Source organism: Diorhabda carinulata, chromosome 7 (genome assembly GCF_026250575.1).
Source record: "Diorhabda carinulata isolate Delta chromosome 7, icDioCari1.1, whole genome shotgun sequence".
Classification (NCBI taxonomy): Eukaryota; Metazoa; Arthropoda; class Insecta; order Coleoptera; family Chrysomelidae; genus Diorhabda; species Diorhabda carinulata.
The window spans coordinates 22250088-22270402 of NC_079466.1; the positions used below are offsets into that span (position 1 = coordinate 22250088).

General features: G+C 34.1%; 1 protein-coding gene across 50 annotated transcripts in view; it reads right to left on the minus strand.

The window, feature by feature from the left end:
• LOC130896151 (voltage-dependent calcium channel type A subunit alpha-1) overlaps window positions 1-20315 on the minus strand; it is a 102354-nt gene that overhangs the window by 49180 nt on the left and 32859 nt on the right. For 16 of the 50 annotated variants that reach the window (XM_057804018.1, XM_057804007.1, XM_057804003.1 and 13 more), the window contains exons 9-19: window positions 16928-17043; window positions 14473-14634; window positions 13499-13723; window positions 12993-13420; window positions 12528-12937; window positions 12155-12457; window positions 10072-10332; window positions 7303-7446; window positions 7019-7220; window positions 6795-6959; window positions 1257-1367 (exon numbers count right to left, since the gene is read on the minus strand). In XM_057804018.1, the coding sequence (XP_057660001.1) occupies window positions 1257-1367; window positions 6795-6959; window positions 7019-7220; window positions 7303-7446; window positions 10072-10332; window positions 12155-12457; window positions 12528-12937; window positions 12993-13420; window positions 13499-13723; window positions 14473-14634; window positions 16928-17043 (2527 nt within the window). The remainder of the gene's footprint in view (window positions 1-1256; window positions 1368-6794; window positions 6960-7018; window positions 7221-7302; window positions 7447-10071; window positions 10333-12154; window positions 12458-12527; window positions 12938-12992; window positions 13421-13498; window positions 13724-14472; window positions 14635-16927; window positions 17044-20315) is intronic. The other 34 variants (XM_057804022.1, XM_057804031.1, XM_057804030.1 and 31 more) reach the window with 8 other exon arrangements.

Below are 20315 nucleotides of genomic sequence, written 5' to 3' on the forward strand. Positions count from 1 at the left end.
ATGGATGTTGAATCTTACTGAATAACCGTTTCTCTAGGGTAAATTTTATGAATTTAATCTCAAATTGCCATTTTATTAATTATTACTAGCTATTTGACTGGTTTGTATCACATCAGTTTGTTAATGAAATGATTTTTAGTTTTAATTTGTTCTATATGGTTTTTACCGATGATTTTTAGATCATTTGGATTATTTTTGAGACTTTAAAATAAAATGAACGATTAAGTTAGTATCCCGAATTTCTACAAGGGGTATCTAATTTAATATCTGAATCTTCAAATTTCAAACAAAGCTACATCATCTTAAGACATTCAGAAGTCTGTTTTTGTTAAGTAGATATCGTTATAAAAATGATTATCTATACACAGAGATAGATATTTACATGTACCCACATTTGAATTAGGAAGAAACACTGTTATGTTTTAATGTATGTCACATATTTCCTTTTTTTCTCACTAGGGTTTTTATTACCTGGCTTGTGCATCGAAGAGTTCATTACATATTTTTCTTTCGAAAACTTAGATAAAAGATTCAGATTCTAAGGCATTGAGATCCCATGAGACGTCGACATGTGGAGCATTCAGATTAAAATTTTGTTTGAATTTGAGAAGTTAAGCAATTGCTCATAGCTGATTATTCACAAACGATACAGAAATATATAGCAGCAGTAAACGTTTTGAATTCGTTGAAGTATCCAGATGGTACCACACTTTTTTCAAATTTTCAAATCAAAATTTGATACTATAAAAAATTATTTTGTTTTATTTTATTTGGAGAGATGAGCCCGCGTTTGAATGATTTTGTGGAGAACTAATTTTAGAATTAATATTTCAAATAATGGACAATATTAATATCCTTTAGGTTATCAGATGAAAACCAATGATAATGAAGTACAAATTTTTTTATATTTTTTGCTTAACTTGCCTTCGGATTCTTCAAAACCTCTGAATTTACTAACCTTCATGTCTATTTTCACGTTATTCAATGTTTTGACCAGACTGTTGAGTCTGTAGTCAAAACAAAAATTGTTATACCAACCATATATTTAGGACAACACAACAGGATCAAGTTTGTATTGAAGATAGAAGTCAATAGTTGAATTAAAGCATATGAATTCGTATCTATTTGAATAGATTATTTTATATTACTGTGACATACAGTAAATTATTATAATAATTTATCTAATTTGGTATAAAACAAACAACTGAATGTCATAAATATAAAAAATTTGGCAACGTTGTTCCTATAGTCCTTACCCTTACGCCGAAAGCGAGAATCTTCAGGATACATTCCACAGTGAACATTCCCGTAAATCCCCAGTTGAGGTACTTTAATGTACTGGTGTAGGTTTCGCCTTGCTTGTCATACTGTTAACACATAAAACAATCGCATATGGCAGGCACTAGCCACTTTTTTTTTCTCTAAATAGACTATTCATGTGAAAACAATTGATTTATATTCGATTCTAAGTAAGTATTCCAGGACAAACGAATTCGTTAATTTTTCTGAAACATTCTTTCAGATTACTTTTAGTGAATTCTCAAATCAATCTATTTCCATACTATAAAAGATTTGGAAGTAAACTTATTTCAAAAGAGAATCTATTTAACTCTGGACATCGTTAAAAGGTGGCAGGCAGTAGCAAGGAAAAAAATGAAACGAAAAATAAGTGTTTCAGTGATGGCCTTACACAATCTCAGCTTAATGTTTGTAAAATTTTTTAAGTAAATTCCAATGTCTTATTCATATTTGGTGTTCTGCTAGATCTGATCTTGAGTAGAGAATCGATATAATACATTCCCGATACTTCTTGGCTATTATTTCAAATAAGTATCCGATTCAGCCAATAAATAATTGATATTGTAGACTTGGTGACATAATTATCACCTACAATTTACTTATTGTTCCACTTAGAAACAGATTGTAAATAAGTTTGATGAATATAAAATTCGTTCAATTATGTTCCGAAAATTTTTCATTTTCTTTAAACGAGAGGTGATGGAAAAATCCTGTGAGTCCTGTTCTACTTAACCGATTTCTATGAAATCGATGTTTAAATACGCAATAATAATTAATGAAAACCAAACAAGAAGGTCCTGTTGATAGTACGATATAAAATAAATTGCCTCTTGCAACTACTGGTCTAAAACGAATTCCAGTTGCCACTTCCTTAGCCGTGATATGTTATTACAACATGATGATTACCCAGCACATTACTTCATGTGCGACATTTTAAAGATCAAACATACCATGATAGGTAGTTAGGACGGAGAAGTTTACTTATTCAGCCCTCCAAATCTCCAGACCTAACTTGCTTATATTGTTATTTGTTATGCCGAATAGAAGATTGTATAAAAAATGCCAGTAAATCGAGTAAAGACTTACAACTCTTAAGATAATTTTTACGTGTTCCTCGGGGTCACTATGCCAATCAACCGCCTCAATAAACTCGGCTAACACCCAAATCCGTAGCAGCAGATCAATACCGATCTTGAAAACATTCTGGTTTGGGGCGGCATACTCTGATTGAGTTTGATGCAGCAAAGACCCAGGCTTCTACTTTTACAACTAGCACTGCAGCTAGGGATTTGGTCCTGCCTGGACATAAAATATCATTATGACCGCATTTACTTGTTGGGTATCCTAGCATAGTCACGTAGCCGATTTATTAGGTAGGCAGCTTCACAAAAATTCGGAGCTTTCTTTAAGTTCAAAAAAGCTATAGCAACAGCTTCTAATCATCTACCAGGCCGAGATGGAATATTGCTCGCAAAGTTTGGAGCGAGGCTCTCAGCATACCTTAAAGATGCTCGAATCAGTAGTTTAGCTTATAAGCGATCTTGAGTTGACCAAAAACTTGTTTCAATGCTTGGAAATTTAAATACTATGTCTTGCACTGAGAATTGACCATAAGATCTATTCATAGTCTTCAGGAACTGTGGAGAGAGTAATTATTAGAGTTATTTATGGAGCAGTTATAAAATAAAATGTTAGATAGGTCTTTGCTTTTCGCTGCAGCGTCATAAATTCGAGTACACTTTGTTAATTTTAGTCAATGTAGATCAGTGGTTGGAGCGTATTCTTGGGATGATTCATGTCTTAATAAAACTGTTCACATTTCTCTAGAAGATATATACGAGGACGGTAATTTGCGACGCAAATCATATTTCGTTGAAGATAATCTATTATCCATAAAAGAATCGTAGTACAAAAACATACTTTTCTAAAGGTTGGTAATAACATTGAAAATTAATTTTGAATCATCTAGATGGTAATTCATCTGTTCTATCGTTCTCAAATTCATATTGTCACGGGATTTTAATAATTACTTAGAACGAATATTGATATTACATCTACAATAGCCATGGATTTTTTTCTAGTATAAAACAATTGTAGGTACTAGATCTAAGATTTAACTATTTATCTAAATAATCCTAAATGTTTTATCAATGATACTAATCTTTATTTCTATTTTGGAGATTCTATGTGGGAGTAAACAGTTCAACAAGAAAGTCGTCCTCAAATAATTTTCATTTTCTGAACACTTAATTAAGAAAAATCAGTCACTTACAAGTTTAACGCAAACCACAAGCATTAATTGAAATAAATAGAACAGAAACAATAAAATTTAGTAATGTATTAAAAAAAAATCAAATTTTCTTTTCCTAACTGAATCGGAGTCTGGAGAACAAACATCTTAGTTTCTAATTAGTGTTGAAAAACAACAAAAAATGATATAATTTCTGAAATAAAGTGAAAATGTATCAATCTATTTTAGAAGTCGAGTCATTAGATAGTTTTGAGAGTCTAGGTGCGATAGTCTGAGACTTGATGAGAAGTAGTAGTAGTAGAAGACGTGAAAATAATGCTGTAACAAAATTTCCTCATACGACCTATAGTTCCTGAGTTATATTCCCTAAAATATGCGAAATCAGAACTTAAATTCAAATATATTTTTTAAATTATACATTTAAACAATATGAATTTTTAATATTAAAGATTATGTATCTTGTTAACAATCCACTGGGACGTCTGCTGACGTGTATTGCTTTGAGCGAATTAAATTCCAGAATGTATTATAAGCGACATTATAAGATAACCAATAACAACTTTACGAGTGCCTCTCTAATGGTTATATCAACTCATACCACTCAGTCTCTATCTCTAACAATTTCTAATATAAAACGCGCTCCATATTTATGGAATAAATTCAATTTTAGCGTTATTATGTACTATGTGAAACAAAATTCTGAAACAGGTCGATTTTTATTCTTAAATTGACAATTTACAGTATGAAATATTACCCCTTCAGCACCCCTCTGAATTATGAGCACTCCCTTTTAAATAAGAAATGGGGTCGTGTGGCACCTTGTTGGGAAGGTGTTTAGCAAAATGAAGTTTTATTTTTAATTTGTTGCAATCATGCTGAGGGAAAATATACTTCAGATTTTAAATAATCTCATAAGAATTAATCGAGAGGAGTTAAATCGGGGATATAACAGGCCATTCGATCGTTCCACGTATTCAAATCCACCAAATGGGAAAAACTTCGTTAAAATAACTTCTAACAGTATGTGTAAAATGTGGTAAAGCTCTGTCTTGTTGGTAGTTTGACGTTTGACGATGTTTAACATCAGGAAAAAGGTTTTGGAATATAGAAGTTAATCAAGATACACTTCACCATTAAATAAGCCCTCAAAACAGTGAGAGCCAATAATTTTATTGTTAATGATGCCAGCTAATTCTTGCCTTCTATCAGGAACCTCTTCATTTAACTCATGAACCAACTGAACTCTGTGAGGGTGGTATTTTTCATTAAGCAAAACTCTCAAAATAGATGATTTACTTACGTCATTGTCGAGTAGTCTTATGCGGATTTTCCTGAATGTCTAGAAGTACATCTAATTTTTTCTCATCAGTAAATTGAACATTTCTACCTGGTTTTTCAATATTTTTCACATGTCCAGCTTTTTGATAAGTGTAGACTGCGAAACGTGTTGACCTGATTATTTCTAAAGTATATTTTAATAGACCAGACAATAACGCTGATTTAAAAGCTAGTATATTAACAAAATAACCCCTAAGTTCTTACAAAATGTTGTAAGAGAACTCCAAAATCGCCTCGGTTATTGTCAAGAAGTTTTGTGATAGAAACATAATCAAAATTTCGCATCTTAAAAATTAATTCTCTCAGTTATGATTGCACCAAATTTATTTTGCTAAACAGAGAACTAAAATCCCTTTCCAGCAAGGTACTACACGACCCCCGTTCTTGTTTAAAATTTTCGTGGTGGTGTTTATAACTCAGAGGGAGTGCTGGAGGGGGATAATATTTTCAAACTGTAAATTGTTAGTTCAAGAATAAAAATCGAGCTGTTTCAGGTTTTTTTCACGTTAAAATCGAATTTATTCCATACATATGGAATGATTACGACTACTAGTATGTTGTTTTTCGATACTACTGCGGACTTATGTCATCTTTAGCTTCTTAGGCTTCAAGATAAATAATTTTTTTTTTTATTTTAATAACTTCACATATTTTTCAACAACGATATGATTTTTTACATGTTGTGGTACTACTTTATTATGGTTTAGTTTCAGCTTGCGATTTCAGTTACTTTTGTAAGTGACTCACAAATAAATTATGTTCGAAATTGAATTATTCAAGGAAGAAGTGGTGTGAACATATAAAAACAGTTACCACAATTATGTTGACCACGAGAACAAATACATAAAGATGCTGATTACCGGCCTCAAGCTTACGTTGTGCACAATGCTTCCAAGCATTCAGTGTGTTGTTTTTGTTGGAAAATTATTGTAAAATAAACCATTTTAAAGACTGAAAGTCTTTTGGTTGCCGACTTTTACAGTGAAATCTCAATGTCAAAATTCACCAGAAATAAAAAATAAAAAACACCAATTCCAGATGTACTACAAAAATACTAAATTAATTATTTTTCAGTTTATGAAACAAGAACCAGAAATTGACGATATTTCTTGGTAACCACAAATCAAACCTGAACCTTCCCTTAGTGGATTTCAAGCAAGCATATGATTCAATAAGTAGAAAATATTTATTTCGGGCCGAGAATGGAAGGAAAATTTCTAAACAAAAATTTTTACTAGAAATGATCGTGAGAGATGGAGAGATTATGTGGTACTTATAATTAAAATGAAAAAGGATCTAGTAAAAACACATTTCTACTCTTCCAAAAGAAATCGAAAGTATAAGGGCTATGAATATATGAACAAAGGACCCAATTAAAAGTAATGACAGGCCAATATAGATTTGATAAAGTCCAGGAGTTTGAATACCTACAAGTAACAGTGGCAAACGAAGTAAATGAAACCAATGATATCGAAAGAAAATCGACGAGGAGAAACAAAACGCTTAGAGCTCTAGGAGGACTTCTAAGATTGAAACATTTTTCAAGAGCGCATTTACAAGACGGTGCTGTGTGACAATGAGTGTTGGATCATTGATAAAAAACAAGTAAATAAAACAATACAGAACATTTGATGATACAGTATCGAAAAACCTGCATACAAGAATGAAATAAGACACATTAAAACCTTATGTAACATATAAGTTTATTAATTATTGATGTTTAATACCAAAACTAATAAATATTGAGAAACAGAATTGATTTAAATCTAATTTTATTCTGGTTAATTTCACGACGTAGTGGTACAAACAAACAGGTTCTGGTGAACTTTGACACATTCTCAATAATTTGGGGTATCAAAAAATCACATTAAAAATAATAGTGTGTTTCATTGTTTACGGAACTTACCTTCATCATCAGTAAGAGCGTGTTAAATACGATCAACATCATGATAAAATATTCAAAGGGAGTTGAAACAACAATTCTCCATATTTTGTATTTGAAGCTGCTCCTTTTGCTCGGCATATACCGTTCCAGTGGTCTGGCTTGAATAGTGAAATCGATACAAGATTTCTGGAATTGCCTCAATTAGCAAAATTCATTCGTTGTTGGATGAATAATTCGTGTATTACCTGGTTCTTGTCAATTTCTCCACTTTGAAGTTCTGCTTCACCCTGTTCTTGGAATGTGATGATGATCAAGGCCACGAATATATTTACAAAGAAGAATGGAAACACTACGAAATATACAATATAGAAAATGGATATCTCTATTCGGAAATTCTGAATTGGGCCTTGATCCTCATAAGTGGCAGCCATAGAGTTTTGCAGAATCCTAGAAAACGAACATACAATTTTCGATTTTTCTTGATCGACAATATTCTCAAGAATTTCATCTTTAGTTTATGACAACTTACTGAGGCCATCCTTCACCGGTTTGTACAGCGAACAGCGTTAACATTGCCATGGGAACGTTATCATAATGAAACTTCTGAGGCAACCATTCTCGATTTTGCACCTTAGGCACATCGCTGTCTTCTTCATATACAAAATATTGACCTCTGAAAACAAATATCTGTATGACTCCAATACAAAACAAATAAGAATCAACGATTATATTTAGAGGAGCAGCAGGTAATTTGCGATGATATATGCGATGATATAGTTAGTCAGTGAACGACTTTTGAGGCTTGAAATTGGGTCCAAGACTAGCTTAGGATTCAGTATCTAAGCTAATCATGAGAAGAATAATGTTGGGAAAGGTTTCGTAACAAATCCAAAAGCTCTGGAGATATCTAAAATAGGGTTGACAGAGAACACTACATGAAAGATTTATTCTCTAGGCAAATCATAAGATAAATAATGTTGGAGAAGGTGTAGAGCTCTAAGTTGAGGTGAAGGAATTCACCAAATCAAATACAAAGAAGGAGGATAATTAGAACAATCGTCAAAATACCTGAGAAACTAAAAAGCTGAGTAGATATCTAAAATAGGGAGAATTAAATTAAGGATTCAGTTTTTCGGCTTATCATAAGATAAATGATGTTGGTGGAACGTAATCTAGCTGAATTCGAGAATGTCAAATCTGTTAAATCTATCCATTTATCTTTGTTAAATAATTAATAAGTAATAGTTTTAGTCTAAAACTTTCCATACGAGGATATACAAAGTACACAATCTATATAACAATTGTTTCAAGTTTAAAGATGCCAAGTTTTCTATTATTTGTTTGGCAGCCATCACTAGTGAACGTTTGTAAACATGGAAATAATTGTTATGTGATACAATACTTTTATTTGGAAGGTATTAGCCCAACCAATATAAAAGCTGAACTAGATTCTATTCTGGATGACTACTTCTTCGTTATCAACAGTAAAATATTGAGTAGCAGAGTTTAAGCGAGGTCGTACGAACTGCGAAGACCAGCATCGCAATGGTCGACCAAATGAGGTGCAGACTCCAGAAATGTTGAAGAAAATTCACAATGCGGTACCGAATGATCGTCGACTGAAAGTGCGCGAGTTAACAGACGTAATAAACGTTTCCAAAAATGCGTTATAACATATTAACTGAAAATTTGTACATGAGAAAGCTGTGCGTTTGCTTACAATAGAACAAAAACAGCGTCGTGAAGATCTTTCCTTTGAGTGTTTGGAAGAAATAAAGCCGAATTCTTGTGCCTTTTCCCAGCCATGGATGAAACACTAGTCTTCATACCCGAAACGAAAGAACAATCAAAGTAATGGATTGAAAAGGGAGAACCGGCTCCAAAGAAGGCAAAGACCGTTCCATCTGCAGGTAAGGTCATAGCGTCTGCTCAAGATATTCAACGATCAGTAGAAAGTATAATGCGAATTTATTGCAACGTTTGAGCGAAGAAATCAAGCAAAAACGGACGCATTGGTCTAAAAAGAAAGTGCTGTTTCATCAAGACAATGCACTACCTCACACATCCATTATTACAATGGCCAAAATTAATAAATTGAAGTTTGTATTGCTACCTTATGCTTCATATTCCCCAGTTTTAGCCCCCTTGGATGATTTTCTGTTCCCAAACTTGAAAAAATGGCTCGGAGATTATGTCGATGTTATTTTGAAGCTATTTCGAAGAGCTTGACGAATCTTATTATAAAAAGGGTATCGAACTTGAATATTCAAGGTTCGAAAATAAATATATATTAGTCCAAAACTTTTCTGTTTTCTTTGTTATGCGAGTTACTTCTGAAACCAACCTCGTAAATAGTATATTAAGTACTTCTCTTCATTAACCGTTTCCTCAACATTTTACCATCGTTCATTTCGAAATCGTTTCAAAATACACGTGGTGTATCATTCAAAATTTTGTTTTTTATGGCATGTGTATACATGTTATACATGGTAAACATATTTTTTCTGGTATATATCGGCCGGCATGCACAAAATTTATGAATCGTTAGTTAGTCCTTGATTTGTGAAAAGCTAGTGATAAAAATTACGCAACTCGTCTCACAAATTACTTTGTTTCGAATACTTTTTTTAAAAATCACGTAGTTTGGAAACGAATTTTTTTTATTTCATCTTCTTATTTATATTTCTTATTAGTTACGAGCTAAGCAAATCGCGTCCAGACAAGTCGCGCTTGCTTGACATACACGTGGCCTCATGTATAAACTAAAGGCCGGGACACACCTATCATGCATTCTTCCGATCCGACTACGATCTTTCAGTCGGACGAGAGAATTTGAACAGCGTAATTCACACCTTTCCGACACGTGTCCAATTCCCAGTTCTACACGAATCCGATCATGCATCCGATCGTGCAGACTATTCGTTTCACTGTTGCAGAACGCGTGTCGGTTGGAATTTGTGAAAATATTTTTGAGTTTCTGCATTGTTTGTTACTAAATTGGCAATAATGTCGGGTATAAACCCGGAAGAGCTTATTGAAGAAGTATCCATTACTGTATAACAAGACAAATGAGCAGTACCAAAACGCCGATTACAAAAATATGATTTGGAAAAAAATTGCGAAGGAATTAAATGTCAAAGATACACTACAGATTTAAATATAATCCATACTTATTACATATAAAGTAAAGGCATAAACACAATTAATTGAAAAAAGGAAAGAGTGCCGTGTGTATTCTCAGGAATACATAAGGCAGTTAAGTAATTAAATTTGCTTGTACAATAAGTGGAATACTTACTTGCAGGTCACTGCGGTAAATTTACTAGCATCTGTACAGTAGAAAAATTTTCCGTTGAACAACTGAACGGCAATCACAGCAAATATGAATTGGAACAATATATACACTATAAGAATATTTATCACATTTTTCAAGGAGTTCACTAAGCAGTCAAATACTGCCTTAAGTTTCGGCACTCTTTTTATTGTTTTTAATGGTCTGAGAACACGTAACACTCGCAGAGATTTGATGGTAGACAAGTTGGCAGCTTCTGGACGCTTTCTGCAAGGTAAATACATAAATAATAGATAATGAAATATTCATCATTCAATTTAGGGAAGTGTAGATTGAAGCCGAAATATTTAATTCAGTGTATGAAGGGGGTGTTAATATTTTATTCTTTTTGAAACAATAAGATGTGTTTGTGAATGAATTGGTTTGAAAGCTTTAGTGAGTGACAAAATAAAAGAAGCTCACGAAGTATTCATCAAAGGTCTCATTGGAGAAAGCCATGGATTCATCGTGGACATGAGCGCAATACTAGCAAATTGCAGTTACTTGAAAGCAAATCGAATGTATTTTTCAGCACATACTCTGTCTTAGTAACGGTTTATCTAATGATGGAATAATATAAGAATTCAATACTTGGAGGTGGGTTCTTAGAGTGCCTTGAAGAAGCTCTTCATTGGTAGCGACCACAAAGTGGGCGGTCAAATAGTGCTCCTTCATTCAGGTATTTCATACTCCTTCGTTCGGGTATTTCATAACGTTGATAAAATGCAACGTAGGATGTCTTCCATTGCATATATGTTCCGTTCCATTATATCAACAAGAACCATATCTTCATCCCAAAACCCCACAGTCATGTGCATCCTCCTTTTCATTCTCTAGATTGTCGTAGAGACTTATTTCTAGTATCAGTAGTCCTCATTTCAAATCGTGTGCGACATAAATCTCTGCGCACAGTTTTCAGTATATTAGCACATTTTTATATGGAAAAGGAAAAAAATCTACTAAAAAAACTTTACTAAAAGTAAACTTCTGTGTCTCTTGCATCACGTATTGAAAAATTGCGCAGCTGTACTAACAAGTCTGCTAGTCAAACTCTTTTCTTTATCATATAAAAGAGGTCTCTTCCCTGCAGATTGGAAATATGTTGGGATTTAACCCATACCAAAAAAAAAAAAAAACGAAAAAAGACGGTTCCAAATAACTATCGCCCGATTGCTTTAGTCCCATCCATTACCATGGAGAAAAACGTTTACCAGCAAATCTTGAGTTGGCTAACATTAACAGCGTCTATCAATACGGCTTCCTTAAACATAGATCAGCCGGGAACCCTCTGGCCTACGTCACTAACGCATGGACTGAAGCTATAGAGAAATATTGGGAAAACACTTGACATATCGAAGGTTTTGATATGGTTTGGTATCAAAACCTTCTAAATAAATTAAGATCGTACGGTTTGTAGTCCCCACTCAGTATATTAGCTGGCTTAGTAGCACCGATGCATTCAGGTTCAAAAAGCTTTATTCCTTCTTCTAAAACTCTAAAACGCCCAGATTCGTCCATCTTTATAATATTGCTCGCACATTTGGAGCTCGTCTTCTAAACATACCCTGAAGATGCTCAATACAGAAGAGAACAATTCGACGATAGGCTATCCAGAATTAACCAGAAACTTAGGACAGCTTAGAACATATAAAAGGCGACCTGACTCTGTTTTACCGATGCTGCCACGGCAAATGCTTTTCCGACATATTATTAACATAATCCCGCCAAGAGCAGTTTTTACAGCATCCAGAACTTCACATTATTGATATTCATTTCTTTGGAGAAGTGCAAGCACGTCTTTCACGAGCACTACAACCTATCAAAGTTCAAGCTCAATATCCACAGGCATTTCCACACAGTAAGCACGACGTAAGCAGTAACTACTCGAGTGTAATAGTGTTTGCCCTTTTGTGCTTACTTTTTACATAAAAAAACTAACAATTAGCGAGAATTAGCTTCGTATTATCACGCAACTCACTTATAGAAACAAACTAAATTGAAAAACAAAAACAGCTGTCACAGATTGTTATTATATTTAGAAATTACTTACGCAAAATCAAAGCCCATGGAGACTAGTGCACAAATAACGACTACGGCATCCATAATATTCCAGACTTCCCTGAGATAAGAACCAGGGTGGAGTATAATGCCTAAATCGATGACTTTCAGCAACATTTCCACGGCGAAAACGCTGGTGAAAGCATAATCGAATTTATCGAGAATAACGTTACGGAAGGCATTTTCATCCACGGGATCTTCACATGCAAGTGCAATAGAACTGAGACAAATTACGATCATAATGAAAAAATCGAAGTAACGTAGATTAACTACCCAATGGGCACCTCTCCTCACTCTGAAAAACGAGAAACGGACAATCTCATATTATATACTTTGAAGAAAAAAATAGATTATAATCAACTCACGGATTAGTTGAAGAAAGAATAAACATGCTAGAATACGGCAGCATAGGTTTCGGACCGACAATTTCTTCCTCTTCGGCTTTTTCCTCAACTTTTTTCCTGGATTTGACGGGACTAGAAAGGCCTGCATCCATCTTGAGACCTCCTTCCATTTGTAAGGCCTCCATTTCCTTTTCTAGTTCCAGAGCTTGCTTCTCTTTATTTTCTTCGGCTTGCTCTTCTTCGGCCGCCGTCAACTCTTGGGCGTTCGCCAAGTTGTCGACGGCGATAGCAAGAAAAACGTTGAGGAGCGTATAGTTACCGAAAAGCATAAGAACAATGAAATAAAGTGAATAAATCATGGCAACGTTCGGACCGCCAAGAGCGTTTATACCATTATACATGACCTCGTTCCAGTCTTCACCAGTCAATATCTGAAAAAGAATAATTTGAGAAAAAAATTAGTTCCGAAACTACTTTAAAACTTACCTGGAACACAGTCAATAACGCGATAGGAAACGTATTAAAGTTGGCATTGGGAGTTCCCGCTTCGAAGTTGAATTGTCCTCCGAAAAGCTGCATTCCCAGTAACGCGAAAATGAGGATGAACAAGAACAGAAGGAACAGCAACGAAATAATCGATCGCATTGAATTGAGCAACGATATAACAAGATTGCGCAGCGATGACCAATACTTCGTCACTTTAAATATCCTCAGGAGCCTCAGAGCTCTCAGCACTGATAACCCGAACGAACCACCTTTCAGTTCTGACCATATAACTTCGAAAATGGAACCCGTTATCACTACACAATCGAATCGGTTGAAGGCTGACTCGAAATAAATTCTTGGTCCCAAGGCATACATTTTTATGAACATTTCCGTCATAAATAGACCCAAGAAAATGAATTCGGTATAATCTGAAAAAGAAATAAAATAATTTCCATATATAACTGAAAAAACATGTATAATAAATGTAAATGTATGGATGAGCTTACATAAAAAATTTGTGAGCCACTGCGGTTGTCCGTGAAACTCTACAGCAACGCAAATTGTGTTGAACAACACCAACACGATCACACACCAGTAAAACCACTGCGTTTTGATCACGTGTCGAATGCAGAATCGAAATCTCTTTTCTGCTCTCCAAAATCTTGCACAGCCAGTTTGTCCTTTCACTCTCGACTTCAAATAAGAAGATTTACCATAGCCTGCTAACAAAACTACAACTTCAAAATTGATTAACGAATTTCAATTATTCACTACAATAGAAAAAATTCATTTAGCAATTCCCTACTTCAAATGAATTCTATTTAAGTAGCATATTTAACAGACAGAATATACCTCAACAGACAACAATAATAGAATCTTTTAAACATATAGAGATCGTCCACGACAAAGGTCGTGAAGCAGGTGCTATCCAATTATAATGGAATTCTAAAATTTGGAGCATTCGCGGAGCCTTTGATGTTTGTTTTTATTACAGAGGCGATTTGTTTACATTTTTCTTCTTAAAACTCATTTCTAGGAAGGTCTAGGAAGTTTAGTATTGTGTATTAACAATGAAAATATGAACAGCCAAAAGGAATTGAAGAAAATACTCGCTGCTATCATAATTGTATCCCACTATATTTGATTCTACTGATAATTGTTTATTGTAGAAGGTGGAAGAGTCATCATTTCTTCGTGAAGTACTGGTTTCGACATTGAAGGAACGTCAGGATCCTTATATTTAACTTTCGACCAAATACATCAATTGTTTCTTATACGCTTAAATTTAGGTTAGTTAAAATTGTTATAGATACCACGTACGTTCAAAAGAATCTTAAATGATAGTGTAATGACTAATTTCTAATAATTGCAGATACATTCTAATTCTGATGACAATATTACAAAGAAAGTTAAGGAGAGCAGCAATGAGAATTAAAAAAAGGAGGAATGGAGAACGATAAGGAAAAACATCATGTCTTACCATCATCGCCTATTTCATCTTCTTCTTGTTCCTCTTCAGTATCTGTACTTTTACTTTTTCCCATACTCTTCAATTTCTTTTTTCTAGCAGCCCTTCTCCGTGCTTCCATTATATGTAACTTTTCTTCTTCTGTAGTCCTTTCCTCGGCTAATATTACCTCTTCTAATAAAGCAAAAAACATTCTAATAAAGGTTCTTAAGATGATTTGTCAGATGTTTCTTTACAAAGTTTAATAGTTGTACATCAATAAGAGCCAAAATTGAAATTTTAAAAATTATATCGAAATCTTCAATTGCAGCATTGGTGAAAAGTGTTACAGAACTGCGTATATTCATTAGAGAGACACATTGAGACACTACACAAGGATTATATGTCAAAAATACTACTAAAGAAAAAATTGATGCTATGACTGTGATATATAAAAAATAATTTTTGGATTTCTGTAATATTTCCTTTCGTATCCGACGTTTATCTGGCCTGAGGACGATATTGATATCACTTAATGTGCCTTGAATTTTCATAAAAGCTTTAACTTTGAGATTATTGAGAAGTTTGCTCGCAAAACGGTAATGAGTATCTTTGAACCACGCACAGGCAAAATTATACAAATTGAGGCCTTTTCTATCATCTTTATATCTACTTTCATATTTTAGTATTCCATAAATATAAAAGTTGTCATCGATTCAAGTCACAGCTCATTCAATTCAGTCGATCAAGTGAGCTGAATATATGAGTGTGACTTGAATCATTTATTTAAACAGTTTAAATGCCCCTTCAAGTACACATAGTTGTGACTTCTGTCTACCTTCAGTTTGTTTTGACTGACACTGTAATATGAAACGTCATCTCAATGCTCTAGGCATAAAGGACGACATCGCTGGTGTGTAAAGGACTTTTTTCGAACACATAATGAGGAATATTCATTCTAGTCGATAGGGGACAATTCAAAATGACCTTAAAAATTGTTGGATTCGTTGATAATGTGGATTTGATGTTAAGAACAGAAAAGTGTTAATTGGAAACTGCAGAAACTTAAAAGAGGCACGAACTGTGGAAGTTTTAATTAACATGAACACAGAAAAATATGTGGTGTAATATGCAATGAATGCTAAATGGATCTGATTGAGACATTTGAGTATTTTGACTTCATCATAACTGAGAGAATTGAATCTGAACATAATAGCCGTCAAGGTTTTTTTTAATGACTAAGCTGCTCAAATATCAAGAAAGTTGTTATTGGGGAGAGGATCTATCATGTTCTGGAACATGTAGGAGCTCCCAGTAGAAGAGGAGTTTGGTATTGAAGATACGTCTAAGCTGGAATTTCTGGAACCTTTGGCGATATTCATACTGAATATACCACCACTACACCAACACTCACAATCACACTGCCTGACGCGCGTTTCGATAACCAAGTTATCGTCTTCAGAGACAGTTCACCTTCAGTCTCTGAAGACGATAACTTGGTTATCGAAACGCGCGTCAGGCAGTGTGATTGTGAGTGTTGGAGAAGTGTTAACAGTGTATTCAGTATTGAATTTACGTGGCTAATGACAAACGACAATCTGGGAGGTATAAAGTGATATAAAAAGTGAATGTAGTAGCAGCTCGGTCATTTGGAGCAAATGAATGAAGAAAATGCAATAAAAGAGATCTATGCAAGAAGAATAAAAGAAAACGCCTCGAAAAGGGTTGTTATATGACAGAAAATAAGGCTTACAGAGTTAAAAATTTGAAAATTGGAAAAACAAGTGCAGGGAACGGGAGAAGTGAAAATGTTTGATGAAGGATGGCAAGGTCCTTTATGGATAGTAGAGTTCAGGATTAAGTAACCATGAACAAGGAATCAAGGAAGGAAGGAAGGAATTCAAACACATTGAAAAGTGTGTGTTCATCATCTTTCATTGTCACAACTATGAGGTTGAAATAATGAACAAATTTCTCGATGTATCTAACGCAGTATAAAATATCGAATATTTGCCCTAATTCTCCCACCTGGTGGAGGAAGTACACATTCCAAATTTCATTCGTTCGTCCTTACAACTTTGTACAACTTTATACAAATTCAAAACTGAATTTTTATGCTTTTGCTTCAATCTCAAATGAGACACACAAAATTTCAGAAGCGATAAACGACTAAATGATAAAAATTTTTCTATTGACGAATCATCATGATTAAGGTCTCTTTTAATTGGAAATAAGTTTTGAAAATAGTTAAAAATATTGACGTTTCGACCTATTTCGGTCTTTATGAAAATATGATTCGAAATTGACAATTTGTTAAATTATATTAGTCAATAAATATATAACATAATTATCAAAATGAAAATTTGATTCAACCACAACAAATATTTGGTTTTCATTTCTATAATTATTACAAATGAGAATATAATTAAATTTGTAAGAAACATCCAACGAAAAGAACGATTCGATTTATAAATCTAGCGCTAAATACCTGCTTTACATATCCATTGAACGTAACCGTTCAATTCTCTTTCTAACTGTGCAGCTCGTCTTAATTTTAAAAATTCTTGGCGATTTTCTACTTTTTCTCGTTCTCTGGCAAATTCACTAGATAAAAAGCAAGCAGTTAAAGATTTCTAGCGTAAACTACCTTACTATTTACAATAAAAGAAGACGTACAAAATCTGATTAAAATATATTTATTGTAAAACTGGTACTAGTATTCTATATTCTCAATAAAAAAAAATGTATTTCCTCATAATCCTGAATAATAGCTCGATAAGCAGCAATCGAAATTCCATCTATCAAAATTAATCATCGATATGAAACAGAACATTTTTGATTCTCTAGCTCCAATTCACAACCATACAGGTATCTTTCGATTTGTTCATCGTGCCAAGAGAAAGAAAGATATTCGTTGGAAAATTTTTTACGTTAAATAAGGGAAATTTGTTTTAGAAGAAGGATTTGTTGGAATTGGCCCCGATATAGGAGCTGCTCCTCTGCAGGGCTAGGGTTGTGAAGGTTGCGTGGGGTTCTGTTTGCTGTCTTGGCTTGAAAATTTAAATAGGGAACGGGCAGGTACAGTTGCGGCTGCATTATTTCCTATCGTCGGTTATTTGGCTGGTGAACTGGTTCACGAGGCTCCAGGGAAACCACAGAAAACACCAACGATATTGTGCCAAAAGGAAGAAGACGAGTTTTATAGAGAACGATTAGTTGGCTTACGCGATACCGATTAATCATAAAAAAATAGTCAATAAGATGTTTGCACAGTAAATACCAGAGGCGCACCAAAGAGAGGGTCTTGGAGGTTAACCCCTGGAGCCTATTATAGTTAGTATTGGAAAGTATTTTTTCAAACATATAATACAAAAAATTTACATGTTTACTATGTTAATTTAACAGATAAATTATCGTTTTTATTTAATTGAAATATCTCTTATAAAAAGACAGTATCGCCATCTAGTGGACATTAAACCAATTTTGCGATATCTCATGAATATTCAGTTCTAGATATCTGGAATTCTATGGAAACAAACGAAGCTGCTTACAATTTTGTTTATTATCATAAAAGGTAACACTTTTAAGAGAATCAAACTGAACAGAAGCCGAATATTGAAAAAATTTGAAGGCTCCGTGCGACACGAATCAGTTGAAGCATTTATTACTTTGATTTCTGTCCGTGTTTTAATCTTTTTCGAGAGCGTTGCTCGACGTATGCCGACCTCTGTGTATCAATAATCAATAATTGGAAATAATCTGGGGTTTTCTCCGTTTCTTGTGATCTTGGTGCCAAGCTTCTGCGATAACATTTTTTCTTTCAAAACTTGTAGACGAACTCATACTCTAAGAGTTCAATAACAATAACAAAGTTTATTAATCCCTATAAAAATAGACGAACTGTGTGTTATATTTATATATATCACGCTTGTTTCAACCGATAATATGATAATTGAACCATTCACTGAGTATGCCAAAAGGGGTATTGATTTGTTTTGAAACTTTATTCGTTATTTTCGTTTTTTTATAAATACCACCCTTAATTGCCATGCTACCTACAATATTGAAATTATTTATCAAGAAGTGAATCATGTTTATAAACAATTATAATTCGTCGAGCAACTCGTGTTGACAGCGTGATCAAATATATACGAGGGTTACTGAACACACTGTTTACATCACCACTACACCAACACTCACTCACTACACTATCTGACGTGCGTTTCGATAACCAAGTTATCGTCTTCAGAGGCTGAAGATACGTCGTTAAAATAGTGTGTTCACTGGAAATATCACCAACAGAAATTTCAACTTAATATATACGAGGGATGTCATAGAAGATTTCGACCTAACAAAAAAACAAGACATGTTTTTCCATAATAATTCTTATTTTCACACATAGTTTCCCATACAGTTGGTTTAGCAATGGTCTAGACTTTTCAACCCTTCTAAATAATGGTTATCGGCTGTAAATGGAAGCTTGTAGCTACACTGTAAAAAACAGTGTAATGAAAATAATAGCGTGAAAAGTAAAACTAGTTATATTAGTCATTTTGGTACAATTTTTTAAAAATTGAGAGTTGACGGAACGAATAAGAGACATAGATTTGTGGAAATTAAACGATAATAACGAGACTGCTCACCTAGAGGGCGTCCTAGACGGGTGGGGTAGAAAACGAGTAGTGCGTTGGGTATCTAGATATCTTGTCTATGCACGTATGGGGACAATTCCTTATCTCGTGCGCGTGTTTTTGAGTGATGTAAGCGCTTTAGTGATGCCCGAGAGAGCACTGAAGATGACCAGCGCCCAGGTTGACCTGTGACTATTCTAACTCCGGAAACAGTGACCAAAATCAACCAAATTGTGCGTGCAGATTGTCGAATTAGCATCTGGACAATTACCAAGGCAGTAAACGTTGATAAAGAAACGGTAAGAAAAATTTTAAAAGAGGAATTACACATGACAAAAGTCTGTGCGAAGATGGTGCCAAAAAATCTGACTCCTGACCAAAAGCTCTTGCGTCAACGGGTCTGTTCAGATTACCTTGAAAGGTTAGAAGAATGTTTGCTTTGAAAGGGACCCGATTGAGTGGATGGAAGCGGTAGAGCAAAAAACGGCAGATCTCCTAAACGCCCTCACCAAAGAAGACTTCCAGCACTGCTTCGATCAATGGAAAAAACGTATGGAAAGATGTGTGGCGGGAGAAGAGGAGTATATTGAAGGGAAGCATCCGATTGTTGAATAATTTTTATAACAAAAGCCTTTTTCGTAACCAGTCTCGTTATTTAATAGCAAGACCTCGTACACTTAGATAGATACAAGTTCCTACCACTAAAATGGCATTCAACACCGTATCGGAGGAAAAAAAATAATTTTGAATCACATTTATTGATAATTTTTGTTTTACTTTCTTTTCTATTGGAAATTATTCGCAAGTGATACATCTTATTGGGGTTTCTGCTAATGTAAGCAGTTTTACATCTTTTAACTCTCGACTTCAAAATTAATGGAACGTGTTATACTTATTCAGCCGTTTTTATACTGAACAGTATACAAGTACCGAAATGTCGATTGTGTCTTGAAATCAGCTATATCGACAACGTTTTAATTAGATGGGATATCTCAAGGGATAATTTTAGACTTTAAAGTACGTGGGAAAAAACTTTTTGAGATGATATGGAATAAAACTCACAATGCAGAAAATATAATTTATAGTATGCAGATTTTTTCTTGTTTATTTGTAAATCGTCCAAGACTTAGTAGGAATTAGGTCAGATTATATATGCTTGCATGCATAGAAATCGACCGACTGCATAAGGGTGAATTTGTCTCCAAGGCAATCGACGTAAAACACCATCTATCAGCTGTAAAACCT